At 58.7% G+C, this 14,140-nt stretch overlaps 1 protein-coding gene across 1 annotated transcript; it reads right to left on the bottom strand.

Annotated features, from left to right (window-relative positions):
• Positions 1 to 252: 252 nt before the first annotated feature.
• Positions 253 to 7,081, bottom strand: LOC128826507 (mRNA decay activator protein ZFP36L2-A-like). Its single transcript, XM_054009824.1, has 2 exons — positions 6,943 to 7,081; positions 253 to 4,044 (listed from the first exon to the last, which is right to left on the bottom strand). The coding sequence occupies exons 1-2, from the start codon at positions 6,994 to 6,996 to the stop codon at positions 3,211 to 3,213; spliced, it is 888 nt and encodes a 295-aa protein (XP_053865799.1). The 5' UTR covers positions 6,997 to 7,081; the 3' UTR covers positions 253 to 3,210.
• Between the last annotated feature and the right edge of the window lie 7,059 nt (positions 7,082 to 14,140).

The following is a 14,140-nucleotide window of genomic DNA, read 5'->3' as shown; positions in this document are numbered from 1 at the left end:
AGAGTGCTACAAGAGCTTAAGCAACAGTGCAGTTGGTGGAACCTAGGAGTCAGGGATTTGTTGAAACTTCTAACATGCTTGCTTAAAGTTCAACACGGGCTTGGTGCCAGAAACTTGAAGTTAAACACGTGCCAGATCAGGGCCTAGTTTGATATTATTCCTCCTCTGTAAGTGTTACCGTGATACTAAACAGTCGTTAAAAAACAAAGCCAGCCTTCAGCTTAAAAGATTAAGCAGAGACCCAGATGCACAAAAGGACAGTTTTATTACAGTCAGGAAATAGATACAATCCATAAAAAAAAATAATCACCCATTATATTAATTTTATAGATCTATAAAAAAGCAGAGTGAAACCACTATAAATAAACAAGAAACCAATTTTGCAATAAGTTAGATTCCGCGTGATTACAGTCAGAGACTTAAGGCAGGCGCTGGCCCTGAAGTTTCAGCGCGCAGGATAAACAAACTAAAATAAGTTTATGCTCCTCTAAAAAGATTTGGTTCCAAATATCAGAAATAGGATTTTTTTTAAAAGACAATAAATAGTTTAAAATATAATTTAAAACAAAAACAAGACACAGACTGAGGCTTTTCAAACCTAAATTTTTGACGAAGGGCTGGTCTGGGGTGGGGTGGCTATTGACTGGAATAACTCTTGCAGAATTACTCCTTATGTCCCTGCTCCATTTCAGAGCAAATTTTATTCCAGAACGGTTTCATGAGGAAGCCCATGAATTATTCCAGACTAGAGCATCTGCACAGGGAGAAATTCTGTCAATTTCCACCCCCTCACACAAAGTAGCCCTTAGATGCACAGGTCTGATCAGTTGCGTGGAAAACAGACTATTCCCACTGGAGTGGGATTGCCAAATCCACCCCAAGGCATCTTTGGAAACTCCTTGCCTTCGCTACTAGCCCAGCGACGCTATCCTAGCAGAGGAAGCCTTCTAGCTTTGAAAGGTTAGTGGCTTTCTTCAAAAGAACTGAAGAGGTTTAGGTTCCATCCTACCTATAGGGAGGCACTGTGACATAACACTGCTCCATTCCCAGCCCAGCGAGGAGGGGCAGAGAAGAGCAGATGGATCGGAAACATGAGGGGGTTGGGATGGGGGAAGAAAAATCAGGAACCCATTTGGGATTTTAGAATCTGACCCTAAAGCGATTCGGCCCATAAGATCTGGGCCAGCTTCGCTGAAGGTATTGGCTCCCAAACAGGCAGGTTTTGCTGTGAGCTCGGATGTTTGAACAGCTTAGCTCAGAGCAGAGGACTTATGAGAAAGAATCGGTCCCTTCCTCGTGTTCGAGCCTGGGCAGGAACAGAGCTACCTGGAGAAATCTGGCCTGGGGTACAGACAGTGGGTATGGTGAACCCCCACCTCTGCCTGCCAGCCAGACAGCTCCCCGTGCTGGCTAATTTCCTGCCATATTCCAGCAACTTGACATGCAAAGAGGCAGTTCTACCTTCTCCCCACGAGAATCCAGACCACTAAGGAGAGATTAGAGGGGCTGGGGGCAGAAATCTGGCAGGCCAGCCAAGTTAGGACAAATTTGGGAGGAGAAACCACTTGCCAAATGGAAGACTCAGGACATGGCCTCCCAACCTGGGATGTCATGAGTGAGGGAGGAGAGGAGGGGACCACATCCCAGTTTACTTATCTCTGGACACCAAAGGGGGGAAGGATCCAATCATCCTCTTCCCCTTGCTGGAACCTAGCACCCCCTGCTGGCAAGATGAGAGCCAGCCTGCCGCCCCAGCCAGGCTGTATGGAGTTTGACCCACAAGTTTAAGTCACATCAAGCCACATGTGGTGGCAACCAACCCCGCCGAGATCAATAGCACTTGGGTATTTGAGCCTGAGGGAGAGTAGCACCTAGTGGGCAGAGGCCAGCTGCAAGGGGCAGCTAGCAAGGCCACACAGCTCGTTCAGGACACTCTGAAGGGCTCTCGGGTAGAGGTCACGATCTGTTTAAAACTACAACCCTCCTACTGCCAGCAGCCCGCCCCGGGGGAATGAGAAGCGGAAAGCGCTGAGACAGGAGGCTCGTCAGTTTCAGTTTCAGCACCTCGCCCATTTCACTTCACATCCACCCTCCTGTGCTGGCCCAAAGCCTGGGCACCAGAGGCTCCCCAAAAGCTTACAAAAGGAGCTACCGGTTCACCCCGGCTCCACAGTGCACAGCAGCGTCTGGCTCCGGTGGAAATACCCACACGAGAGGCAGAGCAGCAGGAGTGGTGCCAGGGTTTTTGCCACCCTAGGCGGCAGCGCTCCTCCTCAGAGCAGTCGGTGGCGGGGGTCCTTCCGCTCCACGTCTTTGGGGCACTTCGGCGGCAGATCCCGGAGCGAGTGGAGGACCCGCCGCCAAATTTTTGCCGAAGACCCAGAGTGGAAGGACCCCCCCCGCCGCCAAATTTCCACCGAGGACGGCAAAATGCTGCCCCCGGCGACGGTCTATGGTCGCCTAGTGGAAGTGCCGGCCCTGCAGAGCAGAACACACACACACACACACACACACACACCCACCCACCCCTTGGCTATTTGTGTTACTTTCCTTTTTTTGTTTGTTTTGGAAGACACACACGGTCATGATCTGAGTTTCCAGCAGTGGCCTCTGGGTCAGGAGACCTGACTCAGAATCCACCCACAGACCCAGGCTGCAGAGATGTGGAGGTCAGGAGGTCTCAGGAGGTCTCAGCCTCCTCCAGTCCCCAAGCAAGACTAGCCCAGGCTGTGTTCACCCCTGAAAGCCGGGGAGAGGTTTTTCCTCCTTGCACGGTGGTTTACAAGACTCCAGCCCCGGTCCCATCCAGCAGCAATATGCACTGGTATAAACAATGGTAGGAGGCATGTGGTAATTGGGGAGGAGGGGGGAGGAAGCACTCCCCCCCCCCCCCCCATTTCCCAGGCCTAGTTCTCCTCTCCTGCAATACGGGGGTCAGACTCCAATGGGAGTGGAATGGAATCCAGATTTACACCAGAGAAGATCTGGCCCATGGGTTATTGATCACATGATCCCAGAGGGGGGCAGGGCCAAGGTTTTTTCCCCCAACACACTCAACCCTGGAACCAGTTAACCCCTTCAGTTCTGACCCGGTATGGTACCTCCCCACCCCACCGGCCCCAGCCTCTAGGCGGAGAGGCAGCAATTTAAGCGCGAGCCCCGGCAGAGGGGTGGGGGCAGGGCCCACGCTGGAGGATCGCGGCACACCTGCTAGTCGGAGACGGACAAGCGACTGAAGATGGGGAGCCGGCGCCCACTGGGCCCCAGTCCCGGTGACTCCGACCCGCTGCTGCCTCCCGATTCCTCCTGATCCGAGAGGGAGTCTGAGGAAGAGCTCCTCTGCAGAGACAGCTGCCCGGGGAAGGCGAAGGCATCGGGGGCGGCCGGGGCCCCCCCTGCTCCGTCCTGGCCCAGAGCGACGGTGGCCGGCAAGGCCAAACAGGGGGGCTCCCCGGCGGGGTGGCGACAGCAGCAGGGCCCGGAGGCGGGCGGCGAGGCCGACAGGGAGGCGCTGCGGGAGAAGGAGGGGGAGCGGCCCCCCAGGCGCGGGGGCTGGCGCTGCTCCTCGGCGTTGTGGATGAAGTGGCAGCGGGAGCCGTAGGGGCAGAAGCCGGCCGTGTGGAAGGTCCGGCACAGCTCCGTCTTGTACTTGGGGTGGCGGTTCAGGCCCCGCAGCTCCCCGGCCCCGTGGGCGAACTGGCACTTGGCCCCGTACTTGCAGAGCCCGCTCTCCTCGAAGGTGCGGCACAGCTCCGTCTTGTAGCGGGACGAGGCGGCCGCCGCCCCCTCCCGGCAGCCCTCGATCGTGCTGGCCGAGCGCTCCGCCCGGAACGGGATGCGCTGGAGGCTGGTGCGGGGCAGCGCCGGGGCCCAGCCCCACTGGCCGGGGAGAGACCAGAGGGCATCCGAGGCGCCGACGCCATCCTCTAGGGGCTCAGCGCTGCCGGACGGTGCCGCCGGGCCGGCGGAGAAGGCGCGCTGGTATCCCACCGGGCATCTCGCTGCAAGGCCAGGTTCCTCCCCCACGTTCAACCTCAGGAAGGCCTGTAAGGGCAGAGGAGAGGGGAGTCGGTTAGAGGAGGCAAGCCAGCAGCCCCGTTGGGTCCACACATCGCCAGCTGCGAGGCTGGGGACGGCCATCAGCAGAAACAGGTGGAGCTGAAGGGGAGAAACCCTGCCCCCCACCAAAAAACAGAACAGACGGCCCCTGGCCGAGCCTCACACGCCAGGCCAAGGGCGGGCATACAGCTGCGGCGGTGAATAACAAAGCCAAACCTCAGGCAACGTCCTAAGCATCAGAAGCCAGAAAACCCTGTTGATTGGGGGGGACCCCAACAGTGTCCCACCCACTAGTTTGTGCTTCCTTGGTGAGCTGTGAAGCAGAAGGATGGATGGCCTAGTGGTTAGAGGACAGGCCTGGAAGCAGTGTTAGGACTCCTGGGTTCCATTGCCCGCCCCAACTCACACAAGGCAAGCCACTCCCCTCCCTCTCCGTGCTTCTGTTTCCCCACCTTCACAGCAGGAACATCTGGTAGCGAAGTGCTTTACAGACACTGGGGGGTCCTCGCAGGGCATGGGAGGAGGCGAGCATGCTGCCCTCTGCTGGATGGAACCAGAAGGGTGCAGCTGTGTTTCCTAGACCCCCTAAGCCACCGGCAGGGATTTCCAAGGGGTTTTGAAATGGGGGGGGGTTGGGGTTCTTGCCCCACAGCTGCTCTCAGCAGGCCCTGGTTTGTGGCAGGGAGCCAGCCACACAGAGACCTTAGCAGCCAAACAGTATAGGGGTCAGATCTGACAGCTCTGGCCCGGGAGCCACACCAGGAGGTCGCGGCGCACTTGCCTCAGCTGATTAAGGCCTGGGAGAGGGAGCTGAGCCACGTGCCTCCCCAGCTCAGACATCTGCAGGGGCTCCGTCTGGACTGCCCGGCTCATGCAATTAGCCAATTACCCCGTCTGGGGCCTGCAGGACCGTAGATTGTGGCTCCCGACAGGGCTGGGAAGGCTCCTTGACTAGAGGCACAACAAGGAGGTGCTCCCCCATCCAGGGTGGGTGGGAAGCTTGGACATCTAGGGGACATGTGTGTGTGTGTCGGGGGGGGGGGGGGGAGAGTCCCCCCCCGCCCCAACAGTGCTCCTAGCTAATGAAGCATTAATGCAGGCACTAGAGTGGAGCAGGAGAGGGTGCCAGACAAGGACTCAGGACACCTGGGTTCTATTCTCAGATCTGCTGCCAGGGCCACTTTGGGGAAGTGTCTCTCCCCACCCCCCGTGCCTCAGTTTCCCCAACCATCTTATATCTAAAGTTTGGTTCAGATTTATACCACCTTGGTGACTCCCACATTCCAGTAGGAGAGCGCCCACTGCTGGAGATGTACTGGTGGAACAGGCCTGAGACGGTGACCTTTTCAGGGGCTGTGCACTGCGGTGGGCCTTTAGCCGCTACCGTATCGCACGTAATACAAGTGGATCCACCTTTTGGGGAGCGCTCTAGGCAGCCGAGACGGGCACCAGGCCCTTGGGGGGGCAGGGTGTACAGAACCTGGCTTCTACCAGGGCTTCGTCCAGACAGGCGGCCCGATGCCGGCTCCCCTTTCCAGGCATGGCCCCGATTGAAGTCAGTAGGCCCATTTGCCCCCACGCTGGGTTTAGTCCCGGGTCCCAGCAGGGACATGGTTTGAACCAAGGGGGCCCCACCACATCAGCCAGTTCCCATGCTCCAGGAACACCAGGACACGCCACCACGGTCCAGGAGGAGAAAGCGGTTCCTACTTTCCCAGCTCCCCCAGGTTGAAACCTTGAAGCGACCACACGTCTGGCCCACACGGCTGAAGTTCCTAGGAGGAGCCATCCCCTACATGGCTCTGTCCGTTGCCTCTTAATGTTGCTTTGCGCTCCAGTTTCACACTGGGCGTTTAATAAAACACTTGGGTGTTTTATATCCCCCTCCCCCCGGCCCCAAGCAGAACGCCTGCAGGCTACAAAACTCCACTGCTCGGAGCCGAGGGGCCTGCCTTGGTGGTCTGCTGCACCCCAGAAGCCAGGGGAAAGCCAGAAGGGGTGGGGTGGGTGTGACTCTCTGAAAGCCAGGGTCAGATCCCCAGCGGGTGTCCTATTTGAAGTGAGACCCGCTGAGGGCCCAGCCTCCAGCAGGCAGATTGGGGAAGAAAGAGCCCCCCCCCAAAAAAACCCATCCCAGCTCTGAGCAGCTGCAACAGTGCCACAGGTCGGGGGACGCTGGGACAATTTGGGGGAGGCAGAGAGTCATTGATCCAAGCTGCAAACCCTGCACTGAAACAGGGGGGGCACACCCCTGTTTCCAGCACCCATCCAGCTTGAAATCATAGAAGATCAGGGTGGGAAGGGACCTCAAGAGGCATCTAGTCCAATCCCCTGCTCAAAGCAGGACCAATCCCCAACTAAATCCCCTTGCTGCCTGGACACCTAGGGGACTTTTTACACAACTCTGCACCCTTTCTCGCCCCTCATGCTGGGCCCAAGCCTCCCCCCCACCCCGGAAGGAGCTGCCAGCCCAGTGACCCACACCCTAAAACCGAAAGCAAAGCGAAACGGCCGCCTGGTCACGTCTTCCCCTTGCAGTCCCACCGGGGGAGGGGAAATCGAGGCAAGGCGAGAGAGCAGTGGCGCTCACAGGGAGGGGGTCTGGAAGAAGAGGCGGCGGGGGGGGGGGAAGAAGCGTGGCACCAACTCACACACGAGCAGCCCCCCCGAGCAGCCAGGAGCACATGGAGAACCAGATCAGACTACACCGTAACTAAACCAGCGGAGACTTTCTGGGGGGGACTTTCTTGCTTCAGGGGGCCTGGCCCCCCCAAGCCGGAGATCACCCCCCCCCCAGGCCAGGCACTGGAGGGGAGGGGGGGTAACAAAAGCCCATCGGAGCAGCATGGCGGGAAAACAGGAGGGAGGCGCAGGGAACCCCACCTGGCACAGCGGATCGTCCAGCTCCACAAATGGGGTGAGCAGATCGGAGGGCATCGTCTCCTCCTCGGGCCCCGGCTCTCGGCAGGGCTGCGCCGGGCCGGCCCGCGTGGAGGGCTTTTAAAGACCCTGCGTTTGCAGCCCCGCGCAACCCTTTAGCTCCGCCCCCCCGGGAAAGGGGCGGGGCGGATAGCGGGGTGGGCGTGGCTATGGTGAGCTGTAGGGGTGTGTGTGTGTTTCATGCAGCAACATTCCCATGCATGGCTGCAGCCACAGTGGAGGCTGAGGCGAGAAGCCAGGACTCCTGGGTTCTTCTCCCAGGGCTGGGCGTGGGGTCTAGTGGTTAGAGCGGGGGGGGGGGCTGGGAGCCAGGACTCCTGGGTTCTCTCCCTGGCTCTGAGAAGGGAGTGGGGTCTAGTGGTTAGAGCGAGGGGGGGCTAGGAGCCAGGACTCCTGGATTCTCTCCCCAGCTCTGGGAGGGGAGTGAGGTCTAGTGGTTAGAGCAGGGGGGGCTGGGAGCCTGGACCCCTGGGTTCTTTCCCCAGTTATGTGAGGGGAGTGGGGTCTAGTGGTTAGAGTGAGGTGGGGCTGGGAGCCAGGATTCCTGGGTTCTCTCCCCAGCTCTGGGAGGGGAGTGAGGTCTAGTGGTTAGAGCAGGGAGGCTGGGAGCCTGGACCCCTGGGTTCTCTCCCCAGTTATGTGAGGGGAGTGGGTCATAGTGGTTAGAGCAGGAGGGTTGGGAGTCAGGACTGCTGAGTTCTCTTCCTGGTGCTGGAGTGTGACCCTTACCATGTCATTTCCCCATTCTGTGCCTCAGTTTGCCTACCTGTAAATGGGGTGGGTCCCTCTCTTTGTAAAGCGTTTCAGGCTTTTTGGATGGGAAGCCGCTTGCAGTAAGCTGGCTGGCGTGTCTGTGGACTGCTGCCTTCTTCTGGATGGAACCAGAGCTGTGCCTCTGTGTGCCAGCCCCCCTATACTGCAAATGGAGATTCTCCTTCAGCCAGAACAATGGGGCTGCCTGGACTTGGGGATGGTGTGTTCTAACTCCGCTGTAACCGGGAAAATTAGCTACCCATAAACCCAATAGAGAGGGGGCAGCTGTGCGTTACCCCTTAAAAACTCTCAGAGATCTGTATGGGCCCTACATGTTGTCCTGCCCACATTTAAAGGCACTATTGTCCTCTGCTGGTGTAGATCAGTGTCGCTCCTTTGATATCCATGCCAGGCCGGCTTACCCCAGCTGGGGGTCTGGCCCCAGTGATTCCAATGGAGCTACGGCCGATCAACCCCAACTGGGGATTTGGCCCCACTGGGTACGTCTACACTGCAAGAGAACGCCCAGGGCTGGCCCATGTCAGCTGGCGCGGGCCTCGGGGGGGAAGGAGGGGGGGCTATCATTTTACAGTGTCAATGTTTTTTGGGGTGGAGCTAAGGCTGGGACCCCGGGAGGGGGGTGGGTCCCAGAGCCTGGGCTGCAGCCCGAGTCACAATGTCTACACCGCAATAAAACAGCCCCAGAGCCCAAGTCAGTGGGCACGGGCCAGCCGCGAGCGTCTAATTGCAATGGAAAAATGCCATTGACTCCGGTGGGGCTTTGCCAAGGGCCAGTAAATCAGTGTTACACCAGGGCAAAGCGGGCACAAAACACTTCCAGGTCAAAACCAGGTGTCTTTGGTGCCCAATTCCCAGAGGTGCCAGCGACGGCATGAAGGGCAAGGCAGGAGCAAATCGTATCCCAGTGTGCCCCGGGAGCTGAGTGGCCCCTGTTACTGTTGTCTTTATCCTCCCTGTGTGGCAGAGCTGTGCTATCATAGAATATCAGGGTTGGAAGAGACCTCAGGAGGGATCTAGTCCAACCCTCTGCTCAAAGCAGGACCAATCCCCAGACAGATTTTTACCCCAGTTCCCTAAATGGCCCCCTCAAGGATTGAACTCACAACCCTGGGTTTAGCAGGCCAATGCTCAAACCACTGAGCTATCCCTCCACCCCCATTGCACAGCTTGGGGAAACTGAGGCACGGCACAGCTAAGTGACTTGCTTAAGGGCACGGAGAGAGTCTGTGGCAGAGCAACTGATTGAATCTGGGTCTTCTAAGTCCCCGACTGGCACCCCAAAGCCTGGGCCATCCTGCCTCTCTGGCATTATAAAAGCATGCACAGGGGTTGAGCATCCTGCATCGAGCCGCTCCCAGCTGGGACACGGAGCGGGGGCTGTTGGGAGGGGAAAGCACACGCATGTGCACACGCATGCACATACACACACCCCAGTCTCTTTCTCAAGAGCTCTTTCACCGTGAGCCTGAAAATACAGTTGATGATGCAAACCCCAGTGCCCTCTCCCCTGGCATCGGTGGGCAACGTTTCTAGGCAAAATAATTTATTACAACCCGTCTGTGCCACCGACCCCACATTCCCCCTCCACGTAGCTTCTCCCCCCTCCATCCCCTTCCTTCCCCACCGCTTCCCCTCCTGGCCAACAGCTGCCAGCTCGGGTATTCCCATCCCATGACTCCGCGGCGCCTGGCACCCGCTGTTGTAGAATCGTTCAAGCAACGGTCACAAACAGCACCCAGCCCCGCCCTGCCGCGTCCCCGGTGCAGCTGCTGCTGCAGGGTTGGGAAGAAAGTCCTGGGAGGCAGCGTCATCCAGTGGTTAGAGCAGGGCATTCTGGGAGTCAGGACTCCTGGGTTCTATCCCCAGCTCTGGAAGGGGAGTGGGATCTAGTGGTTAGAGCGGGGGGGGGGGGCGGGGAGTCAGGACTTCTGGGTTTTACCCCAGCTCTAGAAGGGGAGTGGTGAGGGTCTAGGTGATCTCCTGCTCTAACCACTGGAGCCCACTTCCCTCCCAGAGCTGGGAATAGAACCCAGGCGTCCTGACCCCCACTTACCCCCCCAACTTTAAACTATTTGGCTCAACTTCCTTCCCAGACCCAGAAGGAGAACCCAGGAGACCTGATCCCAGCCCGCCTTGCTCTAACCACGGGGGATTTTAACCATTAACGTGCTGAGTCCTTTTGTCCTGGGCTTGCCCACCCTGCCGGTGGTCCCCTGGGAGTGACTGTGAAGTAGATGCCCCTCTGGCCAGAGCCGGGGCAGAAGGGAGGGGGTGATACCAGACTGATGGGCCCGTTGGTCTGGATTTGGGGGTGCCAACTTAGATGGATGGACCCAGTGTCCCTGTCTCCCTTGCCCACCGAACCCAAGCCTCATAACTAGGGGGTGACCCCCCCAAAAACCCAGAGCCTTGCGCAGCTGCTGGCCCCCCGAAAGCAGTCGGGGCAAGGAGGAGCGAAGAACCGGCTGAAAGTAAACAGCATGTCATAGTCCCTCTATCTCGCCTGCTCTTCTCCCCCCCCACCAGCCCGTTGGCCGCCAGCTGGGCTGTGCTGATAGCCACAGGAGCGGGTGAACGGGCCGGAGGATGCGCGGCGAGAGCATGGGGGTATATCAGCCGCGCAGCTTAGCTCAGTTCCAGTCTCGGGGGGGTGGGGGGGAGTGTTGCGTGTTTGCACCGCTGGTGTGTGGTTGGTCTGTGGGCCGCAAGGTGCACGCTCCCAGCACTTGGGACCCACACTCCCAGGCCCTTTGCACACTCTGGCACTAGTGCCGGGGTTTGCCCACCCACAGTACAGGCGGATTTGCACACTAGGTCCCGAGGGCAGGATTTGCATTCCCAGCCATGGAGCGTAGTTGGATTTGCACACCAGCTCACTAGCACCAGGATTTGCACAGACACAGTGCAGATCAATTTGCACTCTCGGTCACTGGTGCCAGGGTTTTCACACCACATCACTGCTGCCAGGATGTGCAGGCAGATTTGCACAAGAGTTCTCCAGGGCAGGATTTGCACACCAACAGGCAGATTTGCACACCCACATTGCAGGCAGATTTGCACACCAGTTGCCCGGGGCAGGATTTGCACACCCATCATACAGACTGATATGCACACCCGTTCTCCCGGGCATGATTTGCACACCTGCCGTGCAGACAGATTTGCACACCAGTTCTCCAGGGTGGGATTCGCACACCCACCATGCGGACAGGTTTGCACACCCGTTCTCCAGGGCAGGATTTGCACACCAAGAGGCAGATTTGCACATCTGGTCACTAGTGCCAGGACTCGCACACCCACCGTGCAGGCAGATTTGCACACCAGGTCGCTAGTGCATTCCCAGCCCTGGAGCGTGGCAGGATTGGCACAGCAGGGCACGAGTACCAGGGGTACTGGAACAATGTGTATAGCGAGGGAGCCGAGAGCCATTGAAGCAAACTCTAAACCCTGCGTACAATGGAAACCATTTCAAGCCGGGGGTGTGGCAGCCCCCCTCGTTCCAGCACCCAGACAAGTGCCAGGACTCACTCCTGGTCCCAGAGGCCACCGTGGGCCTTTTCCCTGCACACGTCTCCAGCTGTTGGGCAGATGTGGCAGGGCCGCGCCAAGGCTCCGGGGTCGGTGGGTGCGTGGTGGGGGACACGCTCCCAGCCCCTCCGCCTCTGGCTCTGAGCCCGGAGAGCTGCAAAGCAGTTAGTGCCAGCCGGGCCCCGGCGCTTCCTGATTAGAGCAGAGGGCTTCCCGGCTCGACCGCAGAACCCAACGGCTGTAGGCCAACCGCTGCCTCTGCGGCACCTGCACCGATAACCCCCCCCAGCCCCTGTTCCCCCGGAGGGGGGATTCCGTGTCCTCCCCTCCCCTCCCCCACCACCCATTCTCCTCCTTGCATCCTCCGCCTGCCCCCTCCCGCGTCAGGATCAGGTTTAAACTAAACTGAATTAAGAGAAGAACAGGAGTACTTGTGGCACCTTAGAGACTAACAAATTTATTAGAGCATAAGCTTTCGTGGACTACAGCCCACTTCTTCGGTCCACGAAAGCTTATGCTCTAATAAATTTGTTAGTCTCTAAGGTGCCACAAGTACTCCTGTTCTTCTTTTTGCGGATACAGACTAACACGGCTGTTACTCTGAAACTTGAATTAAGAGAGTCCACATGGGACTCAGGGCTCCAGGATTCTATTGGAGGGAGGGCTAGTGGATAAAAGAAAAGGGGGGGGGGGCGTGCAGCTCTGAGCCAGGACTCCTGGGTTCCGTGTCTAGCTCTGGGAGGGGACTTGGGGTCTAGGGGGTTAGAGTGGGGGCTAGGAGCCAGGATGCCTGGGTTCTATCCCCAGCTCTGGGCTGTGAGCATGCCCTGGTCCCTTGTCTGGACTCGAGCCCAGGGGATGGGAGGTTGGCCCTGCAGCGGCTGGGCAGATGTGGCAGGGTCACACGCACCCCACACGTGTCCGGACGCTTCACTGGGGCCACGTGGGTGGGGCTGAGCTGGGATTCTCCCAGACTTTGCCTTGGGGCTCTGAGCCAATCCCCGGGGGCTGTTTCCACCCATCCCTCTTCATCACCCCAGGCAACAGCAAAGGCTGTGACTCCCTAGGGCCCCCTCCCAGCAGCACTGAAGGCATGTGCTGGCCTGGCTACTAGCCAGGAGCTCCCTGCACCAGCTCTTTTAAAGGGACAACGCGCCTATTTCATCTCTTCCTCCACTACTGCTTCCAGCTCCTCCTGGAGTGCAGGGTTTTCTCCTTCAGCCTCAGGGAGGAGAGTGGGGTCTAGTGGTTAGAGCAGGGATTGAGAGCCAGGACTCCTGGGTTCTATTCCCAGCTCAGGGAGGGGAACCTCGTGGTGGGAGCCAGGACTCCTGGGTTCTACACTTGTTTCTGGGAGGGGAGCGTGACCTCTTCCCCTCTCACTCCCTGCAGACCTGGGAACCGAGTCTGACTCTCCAGCCCTGCGGGGCTCAGGCAGGCCGGGAAGGAGGTGACATCAGTTTGCCCACCCCGAACCCCGCTGCTAATGTTTGGGTGGGGGAGGGGGGATCGGCAGACCCCTCCACACCCCCCCACGCAGTGGGGATAGATTACCCTCCCAGATGGGGGTCCCCCAGGGAGAGAGGGAGGGGGGCCTGCAGCCAGGCCTTGACTGGAAGGTGGAGCTAGCGTGGTTCCCCTCTTTTTATACCAATCTTGTTTATTCCCACTGCCTGCATCCGTGACCTGGGGTCCCCTGGGCTCTGGGAGGGGCAACTTCCCCCACCCCCCCCTCACTCTCCTGTCCCTCCCTCTGAAGTACCACTGCCCTACCCATCTGATCCCGCACAGTTACTGACTGCCAGGGCAGAGCGCCCCCTGCTGAACCAACCATCCCCCGCAGCACAGCGCCCCCTAGTGCCGCACTGGGGCCGGCACGGACTGTCAGGGCACAGCGCCCCCTGCTGAACCAACCATCCCCCGCAGCACAGCGCCCCCTAGTGCCGCACTGGGGCCAGCACGGACTGCCAGGCACAGCGCCCCCTGCTGAACCAACCACCCCCCGCAGCACAGCGCCTCCTAGTGCCGCACTGGGGCCAGCACGGACTGCCAGGGCACAGCGCCCCCTGCTGAGCCCCCACCCTGCTCTCCTTCAGCCCAGCGCCCCCTAGCATCACATCGAGTCAACGGAGCCGGCACTGACTACAGGTCAGACTAGCCAAGGGGTCCCGTGCCCTGTAATGCACCTGTAACACCCCGGACCTCTGGATTCTCACCCTCTGCAGCCGGAGCTAGACGACCCGAGCAGGCTCATCTACCACCCGCCACTAGAGGGCGACAGAAGCCCCACGCGGCACTGCGGGGGATGGGACACATTCCCGCAGGAGGAAACGCCCAACCAGTGAACGCGATGGGCCATGACTGGCAGGACAGCCATTGGCGGCCCCACACCCTGCCTCTCGCCCGAGGCGGGGAACTGACCGGACAGCGGATTTGTCCATCCTGTAAAAAATTCGAGAGGGTGGGGGGGATTCATCTCAAATTGGGACAAAAGGCCAAAAAATTTTTTTGGGGGGGGAGGCGAAGTTTCTTTATCATCATCGTGACAAAGGTTTTAGCCTACTTACGGCTCAACCGTCACCTGAGTAACACACACACACACACACACACACACACACACACACACAACTGATCTCCTGCTGAAATACACACACACACACACACACACACAACTGATCTCCTGCTGAAACATACACACACACACAACTGATCTCCTGCTGAAACATACACACACACACACACACACACACACAACTGATCTCCTTCTGAAACATACACACGCACACACACACACACACACACACACGGCTGATCTCCTGCTGAAACATACATACACACACAC

Source organism: Malaclemys terrapin, chromosome 20 (assembly GCF_027887155.1).
Source record: "Malaclemys terrapin pileata isolate rMalTer1 chromosome 20, rMalTer1.hap1, whole genome shotgun sequence".
NCBI lineage: Eukaryota > Metazoa > Chordata > Testudines > Emydidae > Malaclemys > Malaclemys terrapin.
This window is presented reverse-complemented; position numbering and strand designations above follow the sequence as displayed.

Coding starts and splice junctions, on each gene's coding strand:
- LOC128826507 (XM_054009824.1), bottom strand. CDS start 6,996: ATGCCCTCCGATCTGCTCACCCCATTTGTGGAGCTGGACGATCCGCTG. Junction 4,045..6,942: donor TGGACGATCCGCTGTGCCAG/GTGGGGTTCCCT, acceptor CTGCCCTTACAG/GCCTTCCTGAGGTTGAACGT.